Source organism: Emys orbicularis, chromosome 5 (assembly GCF_028017835.1).
Source record: "Emys orbicularis isolate rEmyOrb1 chromosome 5, rEmyOrb1.hap1, whole genome shotgun sequence".
Taxonomy (NCBI): Eukaryota; Metazoa; Chordata; order Testudines; family Emydidae; genus Emys; species Emys orbicularis.
Window position 1 is genome coordinate 76361146 of NC_088687.1, and position 24533 is coordinate 76385678.

A 24533-nucleotide genomic window follows, 5' to 3' on the forward strand; every position below is an offset into this window, starting at 1 on the left:
TACAATATCTTAAATGTTTGTTCATAGTGTTGTCACTACACTCTTTGCCCTGTGCTGCCTTGGAATATGCGCACACAATTCTTACGGACTTAAATGTCAGTTTTGCCTGAGTATCTTCTGGAATGTGGTCCTATATTGCAGCCTTGGAGCCCAATTTGAGCTCACTGACACCAGTGTGTAGCAGAAGTAATTCAGGAGGTGGTGGAGTTTCAAGGGCTTGTACCTGCAAGGCACTGAGTATTGTGGCCTGATCCACCAAAGCACAGATATCAATGAGACTATGCTTGTACTTTAAGTTTAGCACATGTTTAAGTGGTCGTCTGGATCAGGCAAGAATGTTCAGCACGTTGTGGGTCCATCCCTAAGGCCTTTGAATTGGATTAACTGATAGAGGTGTATTGGGGGGAAGCTGAAGTCTTGCTTAAAAAATTGGAGATGTAAATGAAGTTATTTTGATGCTAGAGGAGGAAGGAAATATATTACTCTACCAGTCTGTGTCCTTGTGCTTAGAATACCCAATCTGTTTTTCACTCTGACTTTGATCATGTGGTGAAAAGACACTATTTGAAATCAGGTTTCAGAGTAGTAGCCGTGTTCGTCTATATCAGTTTTTGTTGTGTGGTGTGTAGTTGCTGGTGAGTATTTGCTTTGGGGTGTGGGGCTGTCTGTAAGTGAGGACTGGCCTGTCTCCCAAGGTCTGAGAGAGTGAGGGATGAGTTAGGCCAGTCCTCGCTTACAGACAGCCCCCCAACCTGAAGGAAATACTCACCAGCAACTACACACCACACAACAAAAACACTAACCCAGGAACCTATCCCTGCAACAAACCCCGTTGCCAACTCTGTCCGCCTATCTATTCAAGGGACACCATCATAGGACCTAACCACATCAGCCACACCATCAGGGGCTTGTTCACCTGCACATCTACCAATGTGCTATATGCCATCATGTGCCAGCAATGCCCCTCTGCCATGTACATTGGCCCAACCGGACAGTCTCTACACAAAAGAATAAATGGACACACATCAGACATCAAGAATTGTAACATTCAAAAACCAATAGAAGAACACTTCAATCTCCCTGGACACTCAATAAGAGACTTAAAAGTGGCAATTCTTCAACAGAAAAACTTCAAAAACAGACTCCACTGAGAAACTGCAGAACTGGAATTAATTTGCAAACTGGACACCATCAAATTAGGCCTGAATAAAGACTGGGAGTGGATAGGTCACTACAAAAACTAATTTTCCCTCTGCTCATACTCACACCTTCTTGTCAACTGTTGGAAATGGGCCACCTTGATTGCCTTGGCCTAGTTAGCATTACAAAAGTAATTTTCCCTCCCTTGGTATTCACCCCTTCTTGTCAACTGTTGAGAATAGGCCATTTCCACCTTAATTGAATTGGCTTGTTTGCACTGACCCCCCACTTGGTAAGGCAACTCCCATCTTTTCATGTGCTATAATATATATTCTGCTTACTGTATTTTTCACTCCATGCATCTGTTGAACCCATGCCTTTGTTGAACCTAGTTGAAGTGGGTTCTAGTCCACAAAAGCTTATGCCCAAATTTGTTAGTCTCGAAGGTGCCACAAGGACTCCTCATTGGTTTTTATTTGAAATCAATTAAGTGAAATTAGCATGCCTGAGACCCGAAGTAAACTTTGCATTTACAATATTGCAAAAGCTTCTACCTGAAGGAAACAAGAGAAATGGACCAAAAAATCGTCACATAATGGATCATGCAATATAACTATTAATACTCCATGATGCCTTAATTTTTACCTGACCTGCACTCTTGCCAGTAATCTCGCTCAGGCCCATCGCTAACACTTCAAACCTTGAAGCTGCTTTCAGAGAGCTGCCATTATTTCAAAAATGCCTTTCCTCCTATATGGCTGGGGGAAGTGCACTTTCTGTTAGTCAGCACAATATACAATACTCCCCCCGCTTCCCCCCCACCCTCCAGCTTTCTTCCTCCTGTTCAGTCAGGGCTAGATTCTGAAAGCCCTTGGTGGGCCTGAGCCTCAGTGGGCACAGGAGCCAGCCCAGTATTGGGCAGAAGTAGCCACCAGATTCTATGGAGGCATCTTCTTGGACATGAATTTGAGTTGTAGTCAAGGGGGGCATTAGCCACCTACAGCAGCACTTTCCACCCTGGCACCTGCAACCTGAATCCTGCCCTAGTGCAGAGGGAGGGGTGGGAGATACTCAAGAATAAGCCTGCTCCACCCTGCACCAACCCAATAGTGGTGCTCCCATCCTGGGGGCCCAGCTCTCCCTTCAGGCATTGTGACCTGGCATGCAGGGTTGCAGTGCCACTCCTATTTGGCCTGGCTGCCCCTCCGTCATGACAAAGGGTTTTACCAGGCCAAATTTAAGTGAGTGGTGGTGTGACCTGGTGCATGGTTTGCAGCGCCACTCAGGTTTGGCTCCCTTCGTTTCATGATAGCTGTAGATACAGTTGAACCCATGGAACCAGGCTAAAGCTGCCCCTAGAAAATAGTTACATAAAATATAGGAACTGGGCCTTATGTGAGTGGAATTTCTGAAAATGCTGGACAAAGTGCATGGGCTTGGAACAAGCCATTGCAAACTTTTTTTGTGTGTAAATACCAATCCTTCCCTACAAACCTTACCATTTTAGGGCTAGTTCTTGCACACAGGAATCTCCAGGCATGGTGTATTGTGTAATAGAGTTATAATATGCTGGCAATATAAGGGGAATAAGCTGATAAATCACTTTACGCTTGTGATCTAAATAATAATTTGAGCCCAGGTCTCCAGAAATTGAAAGACTCTTGAGCTTTAATAAAATTTGAAATCTGATTTGTAGCAATATTCTACATAATGGCCTCATCCAACTCCTGTAAAAGCCAAAGAAAGATTCTTACTGACTTGAATAGAAGATGGATCAGGTACTTGATGAAAGGCTGGGGGGAAAAGTAATGTCTCCACCATTTTCCCCTATAAAAAAAAAAAGCAATGAGTAGTGGAAGTCTAACTCACATAGTTGAGTACTGTGGCCCAAATCCTAGAACTCTTTACTCAACATTTACTCTTTGTTAAGAGAGGATTTACAGGATTTGACCTTTAGGCCAACCCTACTTGTGATGAGTAGTAACATACTTCACAAGTAGTCCCAATAGATTCAACGGAGGGCACAGAACCTCACCAGATCATAGCTCTGTTGAAGTCAAGTGATAGTTGTATGACATTTTATACCAGCTGAGGATGTGACCTCCACATGAGTAAAGGTGACACAATCTGGTACTCAAATACTATGATAAAGAAAAACAGACTTGGTTGTGTTTAACAGAAAATGTACTTTCCACCAGCAGCAAACCTCATAAAAAGTGAACTTTTATCAAAAACTGCATTTAGATCAGATACATCATTAGAGCTCAATAGAAGTCCTTAGGGTCAAATTAAGAAACTATATTTAATAAATCTCCATGCAATTGTGTGTGCCAGCAACATCCACAATCATGGAGCACTTTGACAGTGCTTTCACAGGGTGAAATTCATCTCTGGACAGTGGGGCCTGCACATGGCTCATCCACAATTTAAATCCTCCTTAATCCCTCTTTTGAGGATTTAAGTAGAATTTTTGTGTGGTCCTTGTACTGACCCACTGCCCAGGGTGAATTTCACACTATGTTACCATTTTATTTCTACAGCCACTTTAAGCAGTGCCATCCTTACCAACCAAAGCCATTTCTTAGGGCAAATCCCTCTCTCTCTTGCTCAAAGATGTGAGTATTGCTAGTTTGTTTTTTTTACCTTGTTCTTCTTCCTCTTCCGGCGGAATCTCAGAAGCTCTTTATGCTGCCTTGACACAAAATTTACAGCTGCATACTCCAGAAGTGCAGAAAATACAAAGAGCAGGCATACTGCCATCCAAATGTCGATAGCTTTGACATATGAAACCTATGGAGAAAGAGACTGAAAATATTAGAAACACAGATGTGAATTTCACTATCTCATAATACCAGGGGGAAATAAATTAGTGTCCCCAGACCACCGTGCTATTTTTACCAAAGAAGCATTAGCATGAAAGCTCCTTATATAACAGAGGACAAAAGGTTCAGTCTTTATTCCTTACAATTTAATTTTATGGGAAAATATATTTCTTGCCTCTTTTTATGAGCAAATCTTTGCACAAATGATTAGTACTTCATTAACATTTCTTCATGATCTGCTATACATTGCATTTAATCAAAACCCTGATAATGTAAAGGGAAAAGCAGAAAGATCCAGAATTTTTTAAATTTCTGGATGGGTATGGTCCATTTTCTGCAGACATCTGCTCAAGCAGCACAAAGAGGGTGGCATGTGGCTAAAATTGACCAGCAAGAAACTTCTCTGGCCTGGGGAACTCCCCAGTGGCATAAAGCTAATGCAGTTTAGGGGCTGTGTTGGAGAAAGAAGAGATTGTAATAAAGCAGAACTCTGCTGACATTGGGTCCATTCAAACAGCTGCAGTAACTCTTGCTAGCCCTGAGGAAGTGCACATTGGCCCTGTTCCCTCATGTGCTGCTCCTCTCCTGTGGAGCACAGTCACAGACGCAATCTGGCTCTGTAATCCAGGGCCTGCTCCTGCTCTGACAGAAGCCAGTTAGAGGTTTGATGTTTAATCCAACCAGAAGCAGACCCCAAATATGTGATTTTAAATGTATGCGGTTTTCTCAGATATAATAATAATTTGTTCTCTTTTTTTTCGTGTATATGTAGTGTAATTGTTTTCCCAGTTGTTGTAGCTTTTAGTTTTCTACCTCTTAAGTATCTATTATAGGGCTGTTGTAGTAACTGGGGCCTAGTTGGCTTACATAGGGATACAACCTGGCTGGGTATTTGACTGGCTTGACTTAATGGACTTGCCAGAAAACTAATTTAATCTGCTGACTTTTTTTAATGGGTCTAAAGATTTGAATTATCACAATAGACTGGGATAGCTAGTGTTTATGTACAGCTGACAATGCTGCAGTGTTCCCACTTCTGCAGTTTAAGTAAAAAAAATGTTGTTCTCAATCTTATCTATATGTGTGTTCTCTCTAGATACTATAAGTGACTGTTGGGGGCGGGAATTTTGGAGTTGCTTTGTGATTGAGGGTTGGGGTTGCGGCAGGCTTCCCTTTTTGGGGTGGGTGGGTGCCGGTTTTTTTGCATGTCAAAAGCGGTAACTCTAGGCCTACCCCATTTGTGAGCATAACTGTGGGAAAATAAGAGTTTATAAAGTGTTACAATAACTTACAACAATAAATATAGCTGGAGCAAGGTTCAAAAAGAGAGACTGACCTAGTCCAAACAAAAAGATCTACTAATATAACCCAAGGACAGTGTTAAGATCATGTAAACAAGAGAAATGTGGGTCTGGAAACCAATAAACCCAAATTGGTGTGTGGGGAAATTAGGCCTACTGGTAGATGAAACAATGAGGGTGGGCTATTCTACCTATCATTCCCTTTTGGGATCCTTAAGAGAAGATTTTGGGGGGAAATTGAAGGTGGATGCTGCCTGACTGAAAGATGGAAGAATAGGAAAGAGTGAGCTTCACCATGATGGCTGCTACCCCCCTCCTTTCCTGAAACCCTGGGATTCACTGTAATAGCATTGGTCCTTCACTGTCTTGATCCTGAGAGATATCCTAAACAGACCGGGTCTGAGAGAGGGATCCAGATAACATTGGGATTTAGCCAGAGCTAGTGGAGATGGCAAACACCATTTGGGATGTGAAACTTTGTTATACTTCCCCCAAACTTCTGTGGCTTTTCCTTCCCTACCTTATTTTTTGTCTTTCCTATTGTCCCTTTGCCTTCTGTTTAATAAGAGTCTGGCTTAGCTTGCTGAGGCTGCACATTTTGCAACACTGCTCTGAGCCTGTGACCAAAGAAATGGTTAAAAACAATGCCCCAAATAGCCTGATGCTGGTACAAGTTCACCAGGTATCAGAGTGGCTAATAAGATTGTGTGCCATGCCCGTGTTTCTCCAGAAGAGAAGTTGCAAGTGTGAGTCAACAACAAAGGCAGAAGCTGCATTTTCTATCATTACTGTTTGTTTTTCTCTCCCCTCTTGTGTGTTTATCTTATGTCTTCTAGGAGACTGGATTGGACTTTAACAACAACTCCAGCCCGTCTCCACTTTTCCTTCCCCCCCAAAAAGGAACAGTTATTACCGCCTATAATACCATCTAAAAGACTGTTTGCAGTTTAGTTGTAGCCATGCTGGTCCCAGGAGATAAGCGAGACAAGGTAGGTGAAATAATATCTTTTGTTGGATGAATTTCTGTTGATGAAAGAGACAAGCTTTTGAGCTTAAAACAGTCTAAAAGCCTGTCAGACATGGTTTATTTTCTGTTTATAGATCCTCTACAGTGAAAGGGAACAAGTATTCCTTTTATAGTTTACATTTTAAATGCTTTCGCTGTTTTTCTTTATTTTGTATCTTTATTAAAAATCTTTTAAACCTTTTATTAGTGTTTGCCATGGTAATTAACTGGCTGAGGTCTCTATATCAAACCCTGAACCTTTGGTGAAAACTGTTCGGTATTGGACAGTACAGGGTCACGTTCATACTTTTGGCTCTTTGGGCCCATATATTCCATCAAAATTAATACAGCAGGGTCCTACACTGTGGGACACTAAGCTCTCTCTGCAACCAAAGGCATATTTATTTTGATCAGAGGAAAAAAAGTCTGGCTCCAACAACCAGGAGAATAATATTTACATAAAAATGAGGGGTAACAGCAAACATATCAAATTATTCCCAGTGACTTCAGTGGGAGTTCAGGGTGATTAGTCTTTCCTGTAAAAGAAAACTTCTAAGTAATGACACTTAGGCAATTTAAAAATGGACAACATAAATCTGTCTGGGGATTTCACCATGCTGATGACAGACACCTTTGTAAAACACTTTGGGCTAGATTGTCACCCTTACTCAGCCAGGCGGTCAGATTGTGGCTGTGGAGGTGAAACTTGTCCAATACTCCTCACGGTAAGAGGATGGTGAAGGGGTGGTCTAAGGATGATCCCTGGATCCATGAGAATAGCTGACCAGATGCATATAGTAAGCTCTTCAATGAAAAGAGAAATAATGTGCTCTGCCCCCAGAACCAGGGTGGGTAGCTGGAAAGAGATTGTTACTCTGTAAGTCATAATTTTTGATTTGGTCTCTTTGTGGGAGAGTACAGCTACATGCTGCCCTTTTACTCACGGCAGACTGTAAAGCTGCAATATTCTCAATATTTGCTAAATACATTGGCTTGTATCACAATCGAGAAAGGGACAAACTCATCACAGACCAGCACATAAAAATCTGGGCAACACTAGTGGAGCAGTGAAGAACACTGTTTCTTCAAGGTTCAAAATCTGTACCATTGAAGTCACTGGAGTTAAGCCAGTTGAGAATTTGGCCCAACAGATCAGTTGGTAAAAAAGTAGAATGTGTTCTGTTGAATAAAAAATTAAAAAAACAAAAACAAATCAAAGTGGTTTATCTCCCTTCTGTTCATCCTTAATGAATAAATGTATCTGTTAATAAGAAGAGCACATGTTGTAAAGGTTATTGAAGGCCTCTGACAGCAATATAGAACCATCATTTGTACTAACACAGTGATTCTGGTATAGTACAAGCAAAGCAGTTTTTTGCCTACCTTTGGAAGTGATGCTCGTGAACCTGAACTTTGTGTTGTCATGGTCAGTACAGTTGTTATACCTAAAGCCACTCTGGCTGGTGCTGCATCCATATTGATCCAAAACGACACCCAGGAGAGAATGACAATCAGGAGACTCGGTATGTACATTTGAATGAGATAATAACCCATTTGCCTTTCAAGGTGGAATCGGACTTCAATGCATGTAAACTTTCCTAGTTGTAATCCAAAAAAAAAAAAAAAAATTCATGAAAATAGGAAAGCTATTTTTGTCACTAACACACACTCTAAATAAAGCATTTATATGAGCAGTTCAACTAGACTTGTCTTCTAGTGGAGTTACAATTGTTTTGATTGATCTTTCAGCAGACATACATTTCCCCATCACCACAGGAACATCTGTTTGGAGAGAGAAATTGAATTTCCAAAAATTTCTCTGCTTGTAGAATTCAGTAAGCTGCTCTAGAGCTGTTCTTCTTTTGAAAGTAACGATCACAATGAAACACACTAACCATAATGGTCATAATGAGCAACAGGTCATTTTCCAACCTTTGCCATCTGAGCTGCTATTTGGAGATATTGCCATCTGCAGAAGGACATTGTGCTCTCCTGTGCCATCAAACTTGCCATCCCATGGCTCAGTTTTAAGTTTAATTTTATTTCTCAAACATAACCTAAAAGGGAAATCTGGGTGGCCTCAGGGTAATAATTAGAGTTGCTGACAAGTTATGTATGCCTCACCCCCTTCCAAAATGTTCTAACTTGAAAACCTAGTTACCAAGGTTTTCAAAACTCGGGGCTTCTAATTAGGTTACTTTTGGACTTTAGGAACCTGAATAAGTGGCTTCTTTTTTTCAAAGTGCTGAGCACTCACTGACTTGATTAAAAGTGAGCAGGAAATGTATTCACCTGTGGAAGTAGAATATCACTGTTGCCACCAAAACAAAACAAACCGTGCTAATGCTCCTACGCCAGAATTTGTCACTGTTCCTGACCTTGTGGTGGTCTCCTTTTGTAATTCCCTTTGTTTCTACTAAATATTAGCATTTGAAGGCAATATTATTGATATATTTATTGACAGCAGAAATTATATTTCACCATGGATCTCTGTGCTTATTTGAATGAATGCATTTTAATCATTCTGGATTTTGGATGGAGGCATTTATATTAATATTTAAAAGGTGTGCAGTTATTCCAGAAGATGTTGATTTTCAATAAATTATACCAATTATTTTTTCTGATCCACTTTTACCCACACATTTATACAAAATCTCATGCTTATTATCACATTCATGTACAATCCTGTATTATCTTTGTATCGAAACAGCATTATTTGGCATACAGAAATAAATTTCCAATTGATGAAGCCGAGTTAAAATTTCTTACTACTCCACTTCTGGACAAATTAAATGACTGGTAAAGTATATCATTTATTTTTCCTTAAGGTAGCTTTGTTATAAAGCCATTAGTCTTGTCTGTAGATTTTTGTAGTAAATTTCATGGAGAATAATCCTTATTTCTGTGAAGTAACACAAGTGTCCAGATTTAAGTAAGACTATGGTGATGGGACCCAACTGTCCAATGCAAAAATCCTATTTTAAAACTAGAGAAAATAATCTTAAGGAGTTTTATAGCTACCAGCTCAATCATTCGCTTTGCTCATAATCTCTGTCTGTAACTCCTAAAGAGAATCCTCTAGTACTGCTGATTTATCTAGCCCAATCCTACCATAAAACCCTGGCACATGCCTTGCATTGCTTCAACTTTTTCAACCTCCCCTTCTCTGGCCTTGCTGATCCACTGGTGAAACCCTGGCCTACTGAAGTAAATGGGAATCTTGCCATTGACTTCAGTGGGGTCAAGATTTTACCCCACATCTCTCCCTCCAGTCTATTCAAAATGCTGCAGATAAAGTCATCTCACTTAGCAGTTTCACCTCTTCCATCCGCCTACTTGAATGTCTGCACTGACTCTAAACTTTTGCATCCTTGTCTTGAAAGTTCTGCACATCTATGCTTGTGACCTTTTGGTCTGAGAACTCAGTACCCCTTAACAGTCCCCTGGTAATCAGCAATCCCATGCTTTTTCTTCAAACAGTCCTCTTTGGCTAGAAAACCCACCCAGATTTTATATGCCATACAACCTCATTTTCCTTTTTCCTCTCAACTCCTTTCTTTTGCCTCCATTTTCAAATCTTGACCTAGGTATCTCACTTATTAAAACAAACCTGAACAAAAAAAAAAAACCCTCACAACCTTTATGATAACAAGTTTTATATATAACATTATTGTATCTCATGTCTCCCCAATATCTCACAGCTCTGTTCATTGTCATCCCTTTTGCATGTTGTGTCTGAATTAGATCCTTGAGGCAGGGACCTGTCTTATTACTTGTCTGTAAGGGGCCCTGCATTTCTATGGTGCTGTCCAGATAACTGCTACTGAGGACAGGGAAGCATACTGGATGAAACATGCTTGAAAATTTCTTAAGGACCCATAAAAAGAAATGTCTCCATTAAGGCTGTGCCTTGTAATGTTTACAACTAGTGGAATAGTGTGTGAGTGACAGCACTTCTCAGTAGACTAGTCAGATTTAGCAGGCCTCAGGCTTAGTGATATCTGAACAAGAGGTGGTGGTAAACGCAGTCAGGGGTAGTATAGAGTATGTCTGATATGCCATGGGGAGTCATAAAAAGAAAATCAGGAGCAGGAGTGAAAGTTCAAACAAATCTGGGTTTCTGAGAAGTCATTTCAATAGGGTTCTTGGGCTGTAAGGAGTGAGATTTAGCATCCTCTTCCAACTCCCCCACATTCCTTTTCCATTCTAGCTGGCAGCTAAGGGCATGGGAGGGGCAAAGAGCAGTAGAATGGATAATGCCTCCATAACTGGTGTGTGTGAGTGTGGGTTTGGGATAATCACGTATTAAAGTTTTCCTCGTAATCATGAGGAGGGTGACACTGCATTTTACTCCAGACAGAGGTGTGACAAAGGGGGAGACATGCTAATTATCCAGGAGGGCTCAAAGTATTACCACCACACAGCTCAAAACATGTGGTATTGGAGCATAAGCAATAAATATCACAAAAGCCCTGGTGTGGTGTGGCCCCTTGCAACTGCAGGTTTGACAATATTGTCTGAACTGAGCAGAAAGGGGTAGGGGGCTAGAGAACAGAACCTCTTATGAGCAAAAGCGCCATGATTGAAAGGAAGGGTGCAAATAGAAGAGATTCTAATAAAGGGAGAAAAGGCGATGGGGTTATGATCAAGCTAAGATTGACATGGCATTGGGTGACATTTCAGACAATTGCTGCTGATGTGTGAAGTGGCTTTGTTTAAGTGCAAAAAAAAAAATCCTACAGACAATGTTAAACAAGAACATAAAGGAAGAAAAATGGAAGGAAAAATTATGGAATCCCGCTTCCCCCACCCCCCCAAAAAAGAAAAAGAAAATCAGCTGCTAGAAGGATTCTCTTTCCAAACAAATTCTGTAACTGACCAGGAAATAACATTAGTAGTCAAGGAAGACCCAATGCTGTGCACATGTGTGTCTGAGAAAGCATGTAAGTTGGGGGGTGGAAAGGGGTGTATGAAACCCTGCACCGATGAGTAGGGGCTAGGGATGCTCTGTGTGCTAAGATAGCCCCACCTCTCTGGCCCTGCCAATCATGCATGGTAAGGAGGAAGCTGTAGTCAGCAAGGGGAAAACCCTGAGAAAGGAGTGGGAACGTATTAGTTGGAAGTGACAGGAGGAAGGGAAGACGTGGGTGTACTGGATGATCACAGGATGACTATGAGCTGCCAATGTGGTGCGGCTGTGAAAAAGGCTAATGCAGTCCTAGGATGCATAGGGAGAGATATTTCCTATAGAGATAGGAAAGTGTTACTATCATTATACAAGGCACTGGTAAGAATACTGTGTGGAGTTCAGGTCTCCCATGTTTAAGAAATATGAATTCAAACTGGAAGAGGTGCAGCGAAGGGCTACTAAGATGATCCGTGGAATGGAAAACCTACCTTATAAGAGGAGACTCAAAGAGCTTGATTTGTTTAGCCTAACCAAAAGAAGGCTGAGGTGAGATATGATTGCTCTTTTTAAAATACATCTGTGGGATAAATACCAGGGAGAGAGAGGAGTCCTTTAAGTTAAGCAGCAATGTGACACAAAAACCCTGGCGCGGGGGGTTGGGGGGGAGGAGGTTGTTCACCTTCCTCTACAGTGTGGGGCATGGGTCACTTGCAGGTTTAAACTAGTGTAAATGGTAGATTCACTGCAACTTGAAGTCTTTTTAAATCATGATTTGAGGACTTCAGTAGCTCAGGCAGAGGTGAGGGGTCTATTACAGTAATGGGTGGGTGAGGTTCTGTGGCCTGCAATGTGCAGGCAGTCAAACGAGATGATTATGATGGTCCCTTCTGACCTGAAAGTCTGAGTCTATGAAGTGATTGTTGCAGGGGGGCCCAACCCATGTAGGATGGTGCCCCAGAGACACTTTTTTACAGGGAGGTTAAAAGGCTGAGTCTACAAGCACAGTAAAGGCAATAACTGCTGCTATCATGGAATACTGTGTGTGTGTTCAGACAGTGGTGCTTTGCATCTTCTCAGATGTATGCATGCTTCCACTGTAATATCAGCACTAGTACTAACATGGAGAGGCAGGATTTCACTGTTATCAGCATCAGTGCTGGGATACCCTGGTGGGAGCATGTGTGTATATTGAGAGAATGAGGCCATGCACGCCAACCACTGTGAAACTAGCACAGAATGTTAATATTAGTAATGTTTATTTACTGAATGCTGTCAGTGTAATGACTCACACATGCTAATGGCTGTTAGTGTGATGGCAGTATGAGGGTCTCTTGTGGTAGTACCACGATTGCAGGCACTTACCAAAAAAAAAACCAAACCAAAAAAAACCACCCCACCACCAAAAAACCTCAGCTGGCAAAGTAGTGAGCCTAAGTGACTCATTATGCTAAGGGAGAGGGGGGAATATGAAACCAAATGGAACTAGGAGGAAGACACTGCTATTGGCTATTGATATTGGAGTCAGGAGTTAACTGTTTGCTAAGGGAATTTATACAAATAGGTACTTCCACAGAAAAGATGCTTGCCACTTCAAAGAGCTTATAATCTAAATATAAGACAAGAGACAACAGGTGGATTCAACAAACAAATGGCAGGTGGACAGATGGAGCGCAGGTAACAGTGAGATGATTCTGATTAATGTAATAAGCCTACAGGACACCAGCTTCCTAAATATCATCAGTTGTTTTGAAGGCATCATGGCATAAATGAGTTTAAGAAGAGACTTGAAAGTGGTTAATATAGTGGTTCTGAAGGCTTTTACAGGGAGCTTCTCTCATGCCTGAGAGAAGCATGGGAGAAGCATGGGAGGAAGCACAGACGTATTTGTTAGAAAATTTGACAAATGGGTAGTCAAAGCGGTCATTGCTGGTGAAGTAGAGGCAGGGTTGATAGCTCTATAGCATTTGTAAATGTGTGGGTTTGTTAGAATACTAATTTACACATTACTTGCTGTCAGACGTTTTGAGAGTGGTTTTATAAGCAATGGAGTACCTGACTTTTCAACATGTGAAATATCCAAAAATTACAGCTTTGCAACACTTAGCTTTGGCTGGAGTACCATCCTAGAGAAAAAACTCTCAAATGAGGATGTTTTTTTTCTCACTCAACTTAGCTCACACTGGAACCTCAAAGTAAATGAGATTGGAATTCTCAAAGCGTTACATGATTGGTCACATTCTGAATACTTTTAAATCGGATCAGCGTATTCAGCTGATATAGGATACACACGTCCCAATCTGCTTTTGTAGTTTTTTATGCTTACAGTCTGAGGGGCCCAATTCTGCCCTCATAGCCATTACTTCTAATGACTGAAACGGTGTAAAGTTTCACCTTTGTACTAACAAATCTTTGTTTAATACTGGCATCCATAGCATGATTGTACACAGCTGAAATGTATTAGATCATTTTTCCTCTGCTTTCACAAAGTCCACTGAAGTCAATAGAAGGCTTTCCAATCTGCACAACTTAAATCCAGAACTGGGCCTCGAGTGACTCCAAATGCCTTCAGAGAACCTGGATTGCTGTATTAATCAAAAGAGTTCTATTTCAGATTTGTCTGATTTTAGAGCTGTTTGGAAAATACTTTCTTTTTTTCCGGCAGAAAATGTTGAGGTTTTGGCCAAAATTGGAAACCCATTTTTTGACTAAAAGCTGAAATATTTCAACTAAAAACCAAAATGTTTCAATCCTAAAATGCTGCCTCAGGAAACAATAGTTTAGGTACCTCATGCTCCCATTCTCCTCTATGGGCAAGGCTCCCTGGTTGGATTACATCTTCCATGGTGCATGATGATCTTCCCACTTGGTGAGAGAAAGTGACAGTTGTATGGCCACAATGCATCATGGGAGATGAAGTCCTGCTGGGGAGCTTGGTCCATGTAGGAGAAATGGAAGCATAAGGTACGTAAACTATGACTCCCATGAGGCACTGCAGCAACTTTCAGAATCAAAATATGTTGGTTTTGACTGTTCATTTTTGGATAAAAACAATCAAAATTTTCTATGCAAAGCAGATACTATGGAAAATGTTATTTAGCTGAAAACCCAATATTTCATCAAAATACACTTTCAATGGAAAATGTTCAGCCATTCGTATTAATTAACGTCTCATCAGCTTCAGCATCAACATAATAAGCAACCAGTCACTTTAAAGAACAGGATATGAAAGAAGGAAGAATGGAGGGAAAATGTGTTTCTAGAGGGGGAGATTATCAAAAGCACAAAGATCAATGGCAGTTGGCTTCCTGCCTGGTCTTTGTGCCTTTGAAAATCTCCTATTTATGATCTGGAGTTTGTATTTAACCAAGAAATCCTCAGTGAAGAAACAGGCATGTGGTTGTTGGATCAATGATGGTACACGTACTGCTGTGTCCAAATGATATACAGGTGTTTGATTTCTCTTTCTACTAGCTAGCCAGCCAGCAGAAATCAGTTTTTTTGTTTTTGTGTGTGCTGTTTTTTGTTGTTTTGTTTTTTGGAAGTAGGGGCAAAATGAGCCAAGGTCCATGAACAGATAGTTGCTGACTGGCATCAATCCTCCTTTGTCAAAAGAAGATCAGTTGCTCTTACTTTTTCTTCACTGAGCCATTACACTGGTCTACAATTTTTGAGAAGTCATCTGCTTCAGAGATAAAATGTGCTATTTATTATGTATTTTGATGTGCTGAATTCAAATATGACAATTAAAACAACTGATTGGCTACTGTTTCTAAGATATTTAAGTTTTTACATTTTATGTCTATGTATATTGTGTAGATAGAGTTTTAATCATAAATTGTAAACCTAGGTCTTTTCATGTGTTTATGGTTGCTTTACATGATAATATTTCACCTGTCCTGTTTATGTAACACTTTAAAAATCAGCAAAAGGGTTATATAAATAAAATTTATTATGAAACAAAAGGCAAAAAACTATTCTGTACATAGTTTAGTCCTATTCAGTGTCTACTCGGCGCTTCTTGGCTTGTCTCTTGTATTCATTAAATGGAGCATCTCTTGTCACTTCCAGCAATAGTCTGCAAGCATTGATGGGCTCCATTTGCCCTGATAGCGTTTCTCCATTGTTGCAATGTCCTGGTGAAATCGCTCGCCGTGCTCGTCGCTCACTGCTCCGCAGTTCGGTGGGAAAAAATCTAGATGAGAGTGCAAAAAATGTATCTTTAGTGACGTGTTGCAACCAAGGCTTTTGTATGCCTTGAGGAGGTTTTCCACCAACAACCTGTAGTTGTCTGCCTTGTTGTTTCCGAGAAAATTTATTGCCACTAACTGGAAGGCTTTCCATGCCGTCTTTTCCTTGCCATGCAGTGCATGGTCAGATGCATCATCTGGAAGAAGTTCACGAATCTGAGGACCAACAAAGACACCTTCCTTTATCTTAGCTTCACTTAACCTTGGAAATTTTCCACGGAGGTACTTGAAAGCTGCTTGTGTTTTGTCAATGGCGTTGACAAAGTTCTTCATCAGACCCAGCTTGATGTGTAAGGGTGGTAACAAAATCTTCCTTGATTCAACAAGTGGTGGATGCTGAACACTTTTCCTCCCAGGCTCCAATGACTGTCGGAGTGGCCAATCTTTCTTGAGGTAGTGGGAATCTCTTGCACGACTATCCCATTCGCAGAGAAAACAGCAGTACTTTGTGTATCCAGTCTGCAGACCAAGCAAGAGAGCAACAACCTTCAAATCGCCACAAAGCTGCCACTGATGTTGGTCATAGTTTAGGCAGCTCAAAAGTTGTTTCATGTTGTCATAGGTTTCCTTCATATTGTCTGCATGCCCAACTGGAATTGATGGCAAAACATTGCCATTATGCAGTAAAACAGCTTTAAGACTCTTCTTCGATGAATCAATGAACAGTCTCCACTCATCTGGATCGTGAACGATGTTGAGGGCTGCCATCACACCATCGATGTTGTTGCAGGCTACAAGATCACCTTCCATGAAGAAGAATGGGACAAGATCCTTTTGACGGTCACAGAACATGGAAACCCTAACATCACCTGCCAAGAGATTCCACTGCTGTAGTCTGGAGCCCAACAGCTCTGCCTTACTCTTGGGTAGTTCCAAATCCCTGACAAGGTCATTCAGTTCACCTTGTGTTATGAGGTGTGGTTCAGAGGAGGAGGATGGGAGAAAATGTGGGTCCTGTGACATCGATGGTTCAGGACCAGAAGTTTCATCCTCTTCCTCTTCCTCATCTGACTCAAGTGAGAATGATTCTGGTGCATCAGGAACTGGCAGTCCTTCTCCGTGGGGTACTGGGCGTATAGCTGATGGAATGTTTGGATAATGCACAGTCCACTTTTTCTTCTTTGACACACCTTTCCCAACTGGAGGCACCATGCAGAAGTAACAATTGCTGGTATGATCTGTCGGCTCTCTCCAAATCATTGGCACTGCAAAAGGCATAGATTTCCTTTTCCTGTTCAACCACTGGCGAAGATTTGTTGCACAAGTGTTGCAGCATATGTGTGGGGCCCACCTCTTGTCCTCATCTCCAATTTTGCAGCCAAAATAAAGGTGATAGGCTTTCTTAACCATAGTGGTTATACTGCGCTTTTGTGATGCAAAAGTCACTTCATCACAAACATAGCAGAAGTTATCTGCACTGTTCACACAAGTACGAGGCATCTCTGCTCACTTTGGCTAAACAGAAATGTGTCCCTTTGCAAAATCAAACACTGACAAATAAGAGAGCACGACATTGTATGATTTCTAGAGCTGATATAGGGCAATTTGTTCAGCAGAGTGATGTAAGCTTCATTATGATTGCATCATCCATGACTTCTAGGAATAACATGATGCAATTCATATCATCTATGATGCAATACCAGCTTCAGATTGCATCATTCATTGTTTTGCCTAAAATGCAAGTACTGTCCATACCCAGTCATAGATTTATTCATAGATCCAGTCAAAGATGTATTTTAGTCATTTCTGGTTTAAATTGAGATCCCTTCCCTTTATAACTCACTTATCCTCCGCCATTCCCAAGTCAAGGGTCGTATATACTGACCCAATAGCATATCTTGAAAACTAGAGCCAATCAACAATTTTAAGCATCATTTTCGTTCTCAGTGACCCAGAATTAGTAAAGTTTGACTACATTTATTTCAGAAGCATTTTGGCTGTAGAGCAGTGTTATCAGTGTCACTATTAGGCAAATGGGTTAGCTGAGTTTACTGTGGTCAGTAAAAATACTTTTTTGCTCAGAATGACCTACGGTTGTTTGAGTTATTCTGTTCTTGTCATTTCTGAAATGCTGCTTAAGAACATTCCTCCTCCTCCTCCTCCCCCGTCAGAAAATTTCATAAGGAAAACAAAACAACTTCTGTAAAACAACTTCATTAAGGATTATTTAAGGTTACTCAAACACATACACCACCAACGCAACCACAAAAAAGCCTGGGAACTAATTAAGTCTTCACCTACCCATTACAATTTACAACTGTGATTTCATCTTTATCACACTTCATTACCCACATCTACTCACAAAACACATGCCAGTCTCCCTTCATGGAAAACATGCAACCTGATGTTTTCTGATTGCTCAGATAATAAACAGTTTTATAGCCTTAAAATGGATGGTTGGAATGTGCAGTGCAGATTTTAAGTTGTTTAAGAGTCGTATTGGATAGAAGGAATTGTTTTAAGTGTAAACAGTTTGTAATGACTCAAGGTTTACAATTTGGGGACATTTTTGTTTGTAGTATGTAGTAGTGCTATTTGGGTAGTGTGATAAGGAAGTATGGTGTGTGTTGTTCATTTTTTTTCAGTAGTTGTCTGTGGTCAGCATTAAGATTGCATGTTTTTATGTGACCATGAAGGGAGGAGGCATATGTGCTGTAGGTGGCGTATGTAGGATGAGGTAATGTGGGGAAAGCAAAACCATCTCTGTAGGTTGCAAAAAGTGGGTGGGAACTGAACTAGTGATTTTCTGGTTATTATGCCTTTGTTGGTATCATATGTTTTGTGGAGCAATGAATGGGAATGTTGGATATCGCTGGCAGCAGTGCCATGTGGACCCAAAGGGGAGTGAGCAGGGATGTTGCTGAGTGATGGTAGCACTGTTGGAAACAGGATGAGATTGGCCATTGTTATGTTCTGTTGCTGGAACTGTTATGTTCCTATATTTGGAAGCAGTTACAAGTTTCCAAATGTCCCGAACTATCTGTACTTAGAGGGGTAAATTTTCAATTACACATAGATCACCCAGGAGACTCGGACAAGTCTGCTTCCGCATACCATGCTGAAACTTCAGCAGTTAATGTTAATACATCTCACAAGCTGTCTCCTGATTGTGTTATTTACAGCAAACCTCAGGGCTTGTCTACACATTAAGTCAACTTTATCTAATTCAACCATGAGCCTCTGAATTAGTTAAGTCAATTGTGCGTGGCCACACCATGCTCATTGTCTCAATGGAGTGCGTCCTCACTAGCAGTGCCTGCATTGATGCACAAAGAGGTGCATCGTGGGTAGCTATCCAAAGTGCAATTTGCTGCAGTGTGTTTTGGGAAGTTTGTGCAATGCCTTATGGGACCAAAACATTGTCGCAGGGGAGAATGGGGACATTCCTTCGGAATTCTATGATGCACTGTGCTCAATGGAAAACAACCCAGCATTTTTTGTGCCTTAAAACTGCCGCACAAATGCCATAACCCCAGAAGCATGGAGCCTGCTCAGCTGTGCACTCTTGCTGTGAGCATCTCAAACACCTCGTGCCTTCTCCTGCAGTATTTCCAGGGCCAAAGTAGGGTCCGCCGCACAGAACATAGCAATGTCCTGCGAGCAGCCCTGCTGCAAGCCATTGAAAAAAACAATTCACAGTTGCTGCTGGCAGTCACAGAGCAGCTACACTCTGTTGAGCGCCATTTCTGGTCCCGTGAAACAAGCACTGACTGGCAGGACCGCATCGTTTTGCAGGTATAGGATGACGAGCAGTGGGTGCAGAACTTTCAAATGCGGAAGGCCACCTTCCAGGAACTTTGTGCAGAGCTTTCCCCTACCTTGCAGTTCAGCAACACAAAAATGAGAGCTGCTCTGACAGTGGAGAAGTGAGTGGCAATCACTATTTGGAAGCTTGCAACGCCAGACAATTACCCGTCAGTGGGGAATCAATTTGGAGTCAGTAAATCAACTGTGGGAGCTCCTGTGCTCCAAGTGTGCAGGGCCATTAATAAACTTCTGCTACGAAAGGTAGTGAGTCTGGGAAATGTGCAGGACATAGTGGATGGTTTTGCCGTGACGGGGTTTCCTAATTGTGGTAGGGCGATAGATGGCATGCATATCCCCACCTTGGCACCAGACCACCTTGCCAAAGAGTACATAAACTGAAAGGAATACTTTTCAATGGCGTTGCAAGTGCTGGTGGATCACAGGGAGCGTTTCACCGACATCAATGTAGGATGGTCGGGAAAAGTTCATGATGCGCACATCTTTAGGAACTCTGGTCTGTTCAAAAAGCGTCAATCTGGGACTTTCTTTCCAGACCACAAAATGAACATTGACGATGTTGAGATGCCGATAGTTATCCTGGGGGACCCAGCTTACCCCTTGCTCCCATGGCTCATGAAGCCATACACCGGCTGTCTGGACAGCAATAAGGAATGGTTCAACTATAGGCTGAGCAAGTGCAGAATGGTGATTGAATGTGCCTTTGGTTGTTTAAAGGGGTGCTGGAGAAGTTTAAAACAAGGTTGGACCTTAGTGAAAAGAAAATCCTCATGGTTATAGCTGCCTGCTGTGTGTTCCATAATATCTGTGGGGAAAAAAAGGGGGGAATTTTCCACAGGGGTGGGAAGTTGAGCCGGATCGCATGGCAGCCGTTTTTGAGCAGCCGGACACGTGAGCGATAAGAAGAGCACAGCAAGGGGTGCTGTGTATCCGCAAGGCTTTGAAAAGCCGTTTCAATAATAAGTCACAGTAATGTGAGCTGCTTGTCTGCATTGTGCTTTTCCAAACCTTGACCTGGCTTGTATCACTGTCCCTGTAAAGCCAACCCCCTGCCCAAGCCCACTGCTTCTACTCAATAAAGAACATTTATTTCTCGAATCCATTTACTTTATTTAACAAACAAAGTAAAGAGGGACAACAGAAAAAAAGGTAACCTTGGGGAAAAGGGGTTGTAAAGTTGGAACAGGAGAAACATTTTCATCTGTGTAACATAACATCGCATTCCAGACCATCAAAGGTCTGCGAATGGGCGCCTTCTGTTCCTTGTACCTTCCCCCTGAGTTAAGTGAAAGGGATAATGGACTCTTCACCCATGCCTCAGGGAACACTTGGGGGAGGGTGATTCTGCACCAGGTGATGCTGGCTGGCTGTCCACCAGCCAGCAAAGGGACTCTACCCTCCTTCTGTTCCTGCAGTTCAACCAGATGCCTCAACATGTCTGCTTGGTCCCTCATAAACAGAGCATCTCATCCTGTGCCACACGCTCTTGCTCATTGGAAGCTTTCCTGCTCTCCATGTCCATATCTAACTTCTTGGACAGTGAAATCGTCCATGCTCTCAGCTGTGTGTCAGCTGTCCCGGAGGCATTCATTATCATGGTGAACATGTACTCCCGCATTCTCTATCTCCTCCTTCTAATCAGCAAAAGTCTGCTTTCAGATGTTGATGACATGCCAAAGGACACATTTCCAGCTGTCAGTCATGGGAAAAAATAAAGGAGCCGTTGTACATAAATAAAATAAAAAAAAACCCTTATTACACTAGGTGTAAGCCATAACATAATCAGAATCCGTAACCATTCACTGTGCCGTTTTGCTGTTCCAGCCATGGTGAGTAGCCCCAACCCTGGTCATGGTTGACCACACTTTTAATGACGTTTATGGCAGGCTCATGTCAGGAGCAGAGGTAGCTAGTCAAACAATGGCCCTTCTCCATAGCACCACGAGAAATTGTTTACAAATGGAGTGTGGGGGGGAACGTTTTCACTCCCAAATTGCAGAATCTCTCATGAGGGGCCACAGTCCCTTATCAGCCACTTTAAACTACTTGCCGACCCATGCTGAGCACAGTAAAGGCACATTAGCGGCCGTGTGGTTTGGCGATCCAGAATGTCTGGGGGTGGGGTGGGTCTATATGCCCCCCCCTTTTTTTCTTGTAAGAGCACTTTTAATGAGAACTTCCCCCGTTTCCCCTAGGCAACCCTATGTGATATCAGTCTCCTGAGGGTAACAGAGGTGGAAATGAAGGAGATGCTGCAAGTGTCTGGGTATAGACCTGGTCCTTATCCTGCTATGCTGTGTACTGCAATGATGCCAGCAGAATTTATTCAGGAGTTGCATGGGAAAGTGTCCTACCCTGGTGGAAGAAGTAAGACTGCTCTGCCCAGAAACCTTCTGCAAAGGATTGCAGAGTACCTCCATGAAAGTTTCCTAGAGCTATCCATGGAGGATTCCCGGGCTATCCAAGTTCACATAAACAGTCTTTTCTGGAGCGGCCTCTTGTAAGCAGAGAACCACAGTACCTCACTTTTTCTTCACAGTAAACATGCAATACCACCGAATGTATGTGCCCACTAAAGTTTAACTGGACTTTGATTGTAACTGTATATTCACCAGAGGTGCCTTCCCTGGCATCATGGTCGGCCACCGTGATGTCCTGTGACCCACAGGGCTCCAGGGTAAAAATATTTCCTGGCTCTCGGGGAGAATGGATCCACCACTCACCTGTCTCCCATTCTCTTCCTCCTCCTCCTACACCATATCATCCTCCTTGTTGTCCTTAGACTCACACACTTGTGAGGTGTCCACGTTGCTTGTGGGGGTGCTGGTAGGGTCACCCCCGAGAATCACATTTACCTCCCTTGCCTTCTGGTATGCTTGGCGAAGTTCTTTTATTTTCACACGGCACTGCTGTGTGTCCCTCGTGTAGCCCTTCTCCCCATTCCACAAGCAATCTTTGCATAGGTGTCAGCGTTTCTTCTGCTGGATCGGAGCTCTGCCTGCACAGACTCTTCTCCCCACACAGTGATAAGATCCACCAGCTCTTGTGCAGACCAGGCTGGAGCACGTTTGGGGAATGTAGTCTCCATGATCAGCTGTGCTCAAGCTGGCATGCTCCCAATGCTGATCAAACAGGAAATGGGAAATCAAAAATTCCTGGGGCTTTAGCAGGGGAGGGGCTGTTTCCTGTGTACCTGGCTGCAGTGCAGCAGAGTTGAGACTGATCTCCAGAGTGGTCACAGATGAGCATTGTGGGACACCACCTGGAGGCCAATTAGGTTGAATTGCACAACACTGCGTCTGCACTACCTCGCAGTCGATCCATGAAAATCGAATTCTCACTATGCCTCTCGCAGAAATGGATTACAGAAGTCGACATTAGAAGCGACTTAGGTCGGCGCAAAGGACCCGTTAGTGTAGACACATACATTAACAGGTCGACTTAGGGTGGCTTCCTTCGATCTAACTTTTTAGTGTAGACCAGCCCACAGAAAAGAGCTTCATATCTTGTGTTGTAACTACATCTAGATTGAAATGATAGCTGGGCAGTTAACAAATGCTATCTGCAGTTGTGAAGCATCTTTTTTTAATAACCCTTTTAATCTACTCTGATGTATGCTTGAGTGAGAGGTTTTAGTTTTCAAAAATGATTTCCTGATAATATGTTTTTGATGGAGTATCAGTGCACAGATTCACATTGAGTGCCCTAGATAAACAATGAGTCCTCAAGTGCAAACTGCACATAAGTGATCACATATTAGCATAACATAATGGATCGAAATGAAACTCTCGGGTTATTACATTCTCTTGCCAGCGACTATTATTGCCCACACAACAGTGATACCCACTGTAGAAAAGGGAAGACAAAGATGTAAGGACTAAAACAACCTCCCCCATCCTCCAAAAAACAAAAAATCTTCCAGTCTTATGGAATTAACCCCATGGTGAAGACTGGAAAACAAAATAAAGCTTCCAGGCTAGACCATGAGCTGGACCTCCTGAGAGGTGTGTCCCGAAGGCACAGCCTGGGGGGAGTGGACACAAAGGTGACTTTTTAAGTTATCTTTGTGCTGCCCGGTTTCTGCTTGTGCTGGGGAACAGTATGCTTCCTGATGTAATGCAGTCTCCCCACAGTTGCCTATGGGCTGCTCCTCAGTCTAGAATGGATAGGCATCAACTTCCTCTCTACCTGGTGTGTGTGTGTGTGTGTGCTCGACCCCCGCCCCAGGCCTGCCCCCACTACACCCCTTCCTCCAAGGAACCATTAAGTAACAGTCAACATATTTAGGTGACCCAAAATATTAACCCTAATTTTGCGCCATACTTCTCAGAAGTCCATAATTTGAAAGGACGTGATTCATCTCCCAAAATTAACTACATCCCACACAAATTGGGTGTTCTCTCACGTTAATTGTTGAAAATTATTTCCATCACAAATAAAGAAGTTAGGGCTCCCTCCCCCCCCCCCCACTAAAGGAATTGAATCCCACAATAGTTTTTCCTGCATGAATAATTTTAGCGTGGACCTCAAAGACTTGAAGTCTTTGTCGGCGATTGAATCCCACATTTGGGCCTCAGCAGGTTATCTTTTTTTCCAGTTTCCCCATTAGTAATAACAAGAACAATAATACTTAATTTACTAAAAGCACAGTGGTATCGTCTATAGGAGTACAGACGAGGGACACAAGCTGGAACTTGTGAGGGTGAGGAATAAAGTCTGCTGACAGCATATTTCCTACTTGTTAAAATCAAAAATAAATTGTGACATGGCAATTTCCTGCAATATACTGGACAAACCTTATTGGTGTTTTTATTTATTTATTTATTTATTTATTTAAATGAAATTTTTAAAAAGTGAGGGTGGAATCCTGGGGTTTTTAGCTTTTGCTATGTGTATTTTTAATAAAGACGGTACTTGTGGATTGAGAATTGGACAGTCACATTTTTATACAATGACAAAGAATAAATAAGAATGACTATTCTATACTTTTATTATTGAAAAAGCAATGCCTAGTATTTTCTATATACAGATTTAACTCCTGGGACACAAATAATTCTTGGGGTGATGGAGTATAAGGCCATAATGCTGCAAAGGACTCTATGCAGTAAGACCCCTGTGCCCACGTGAAGCCCCACTGAAGTTAATGCGGCTCCACACAGGTGCAAGGCTCTGCCCTCATAGTCACTTGCAGAACAATGAAGCCTGGCTGACATACTGGCTGACCCATCTCTGCATAACTAATGTATTTCAGGTGTCTATCTTTCCTAAATAAACTTTTATAATAAAATTTAGAAATCTTTTCAACCATCAGGCAACTGTTTTGTTTCATTATGTTGTTGCTTT

General features: G+C 42.1%; 1 protein-coding gene across 2 annotated transcripts in view; it reads right to left on the reverse strand.

Annotated features, from left to right (window-relative positions):
* GLRA3 (glycine receptor alpha 3) overlaps positions 1-24533 on the reverse strand; it is a 139156-nt gene that overhangs the window by 6982 nt on the left and 107641 nt on the right. The window contains exons 6-8 of one of the 2 annotated variants that reach the window (XM_065405179.1): positions 7653-7867; positions 3784-3930; positions 1675-1694 (exon numbers count right to left, since the gene is read on the reverse strand). In XM_065405179.1, the coding sequence (XP_065261251.1) occupies positions 1675-1694; positions 3784-3930; positions 7653-7867 (382 nt within the window). The remainder of the gene's footprint in view (positions 1-1674; positions 1695-3783; positions 3931-7652; positions 7868-24533) is intronic. The other variant, XM_065405178.1, reaches the window with a different exon arrangement.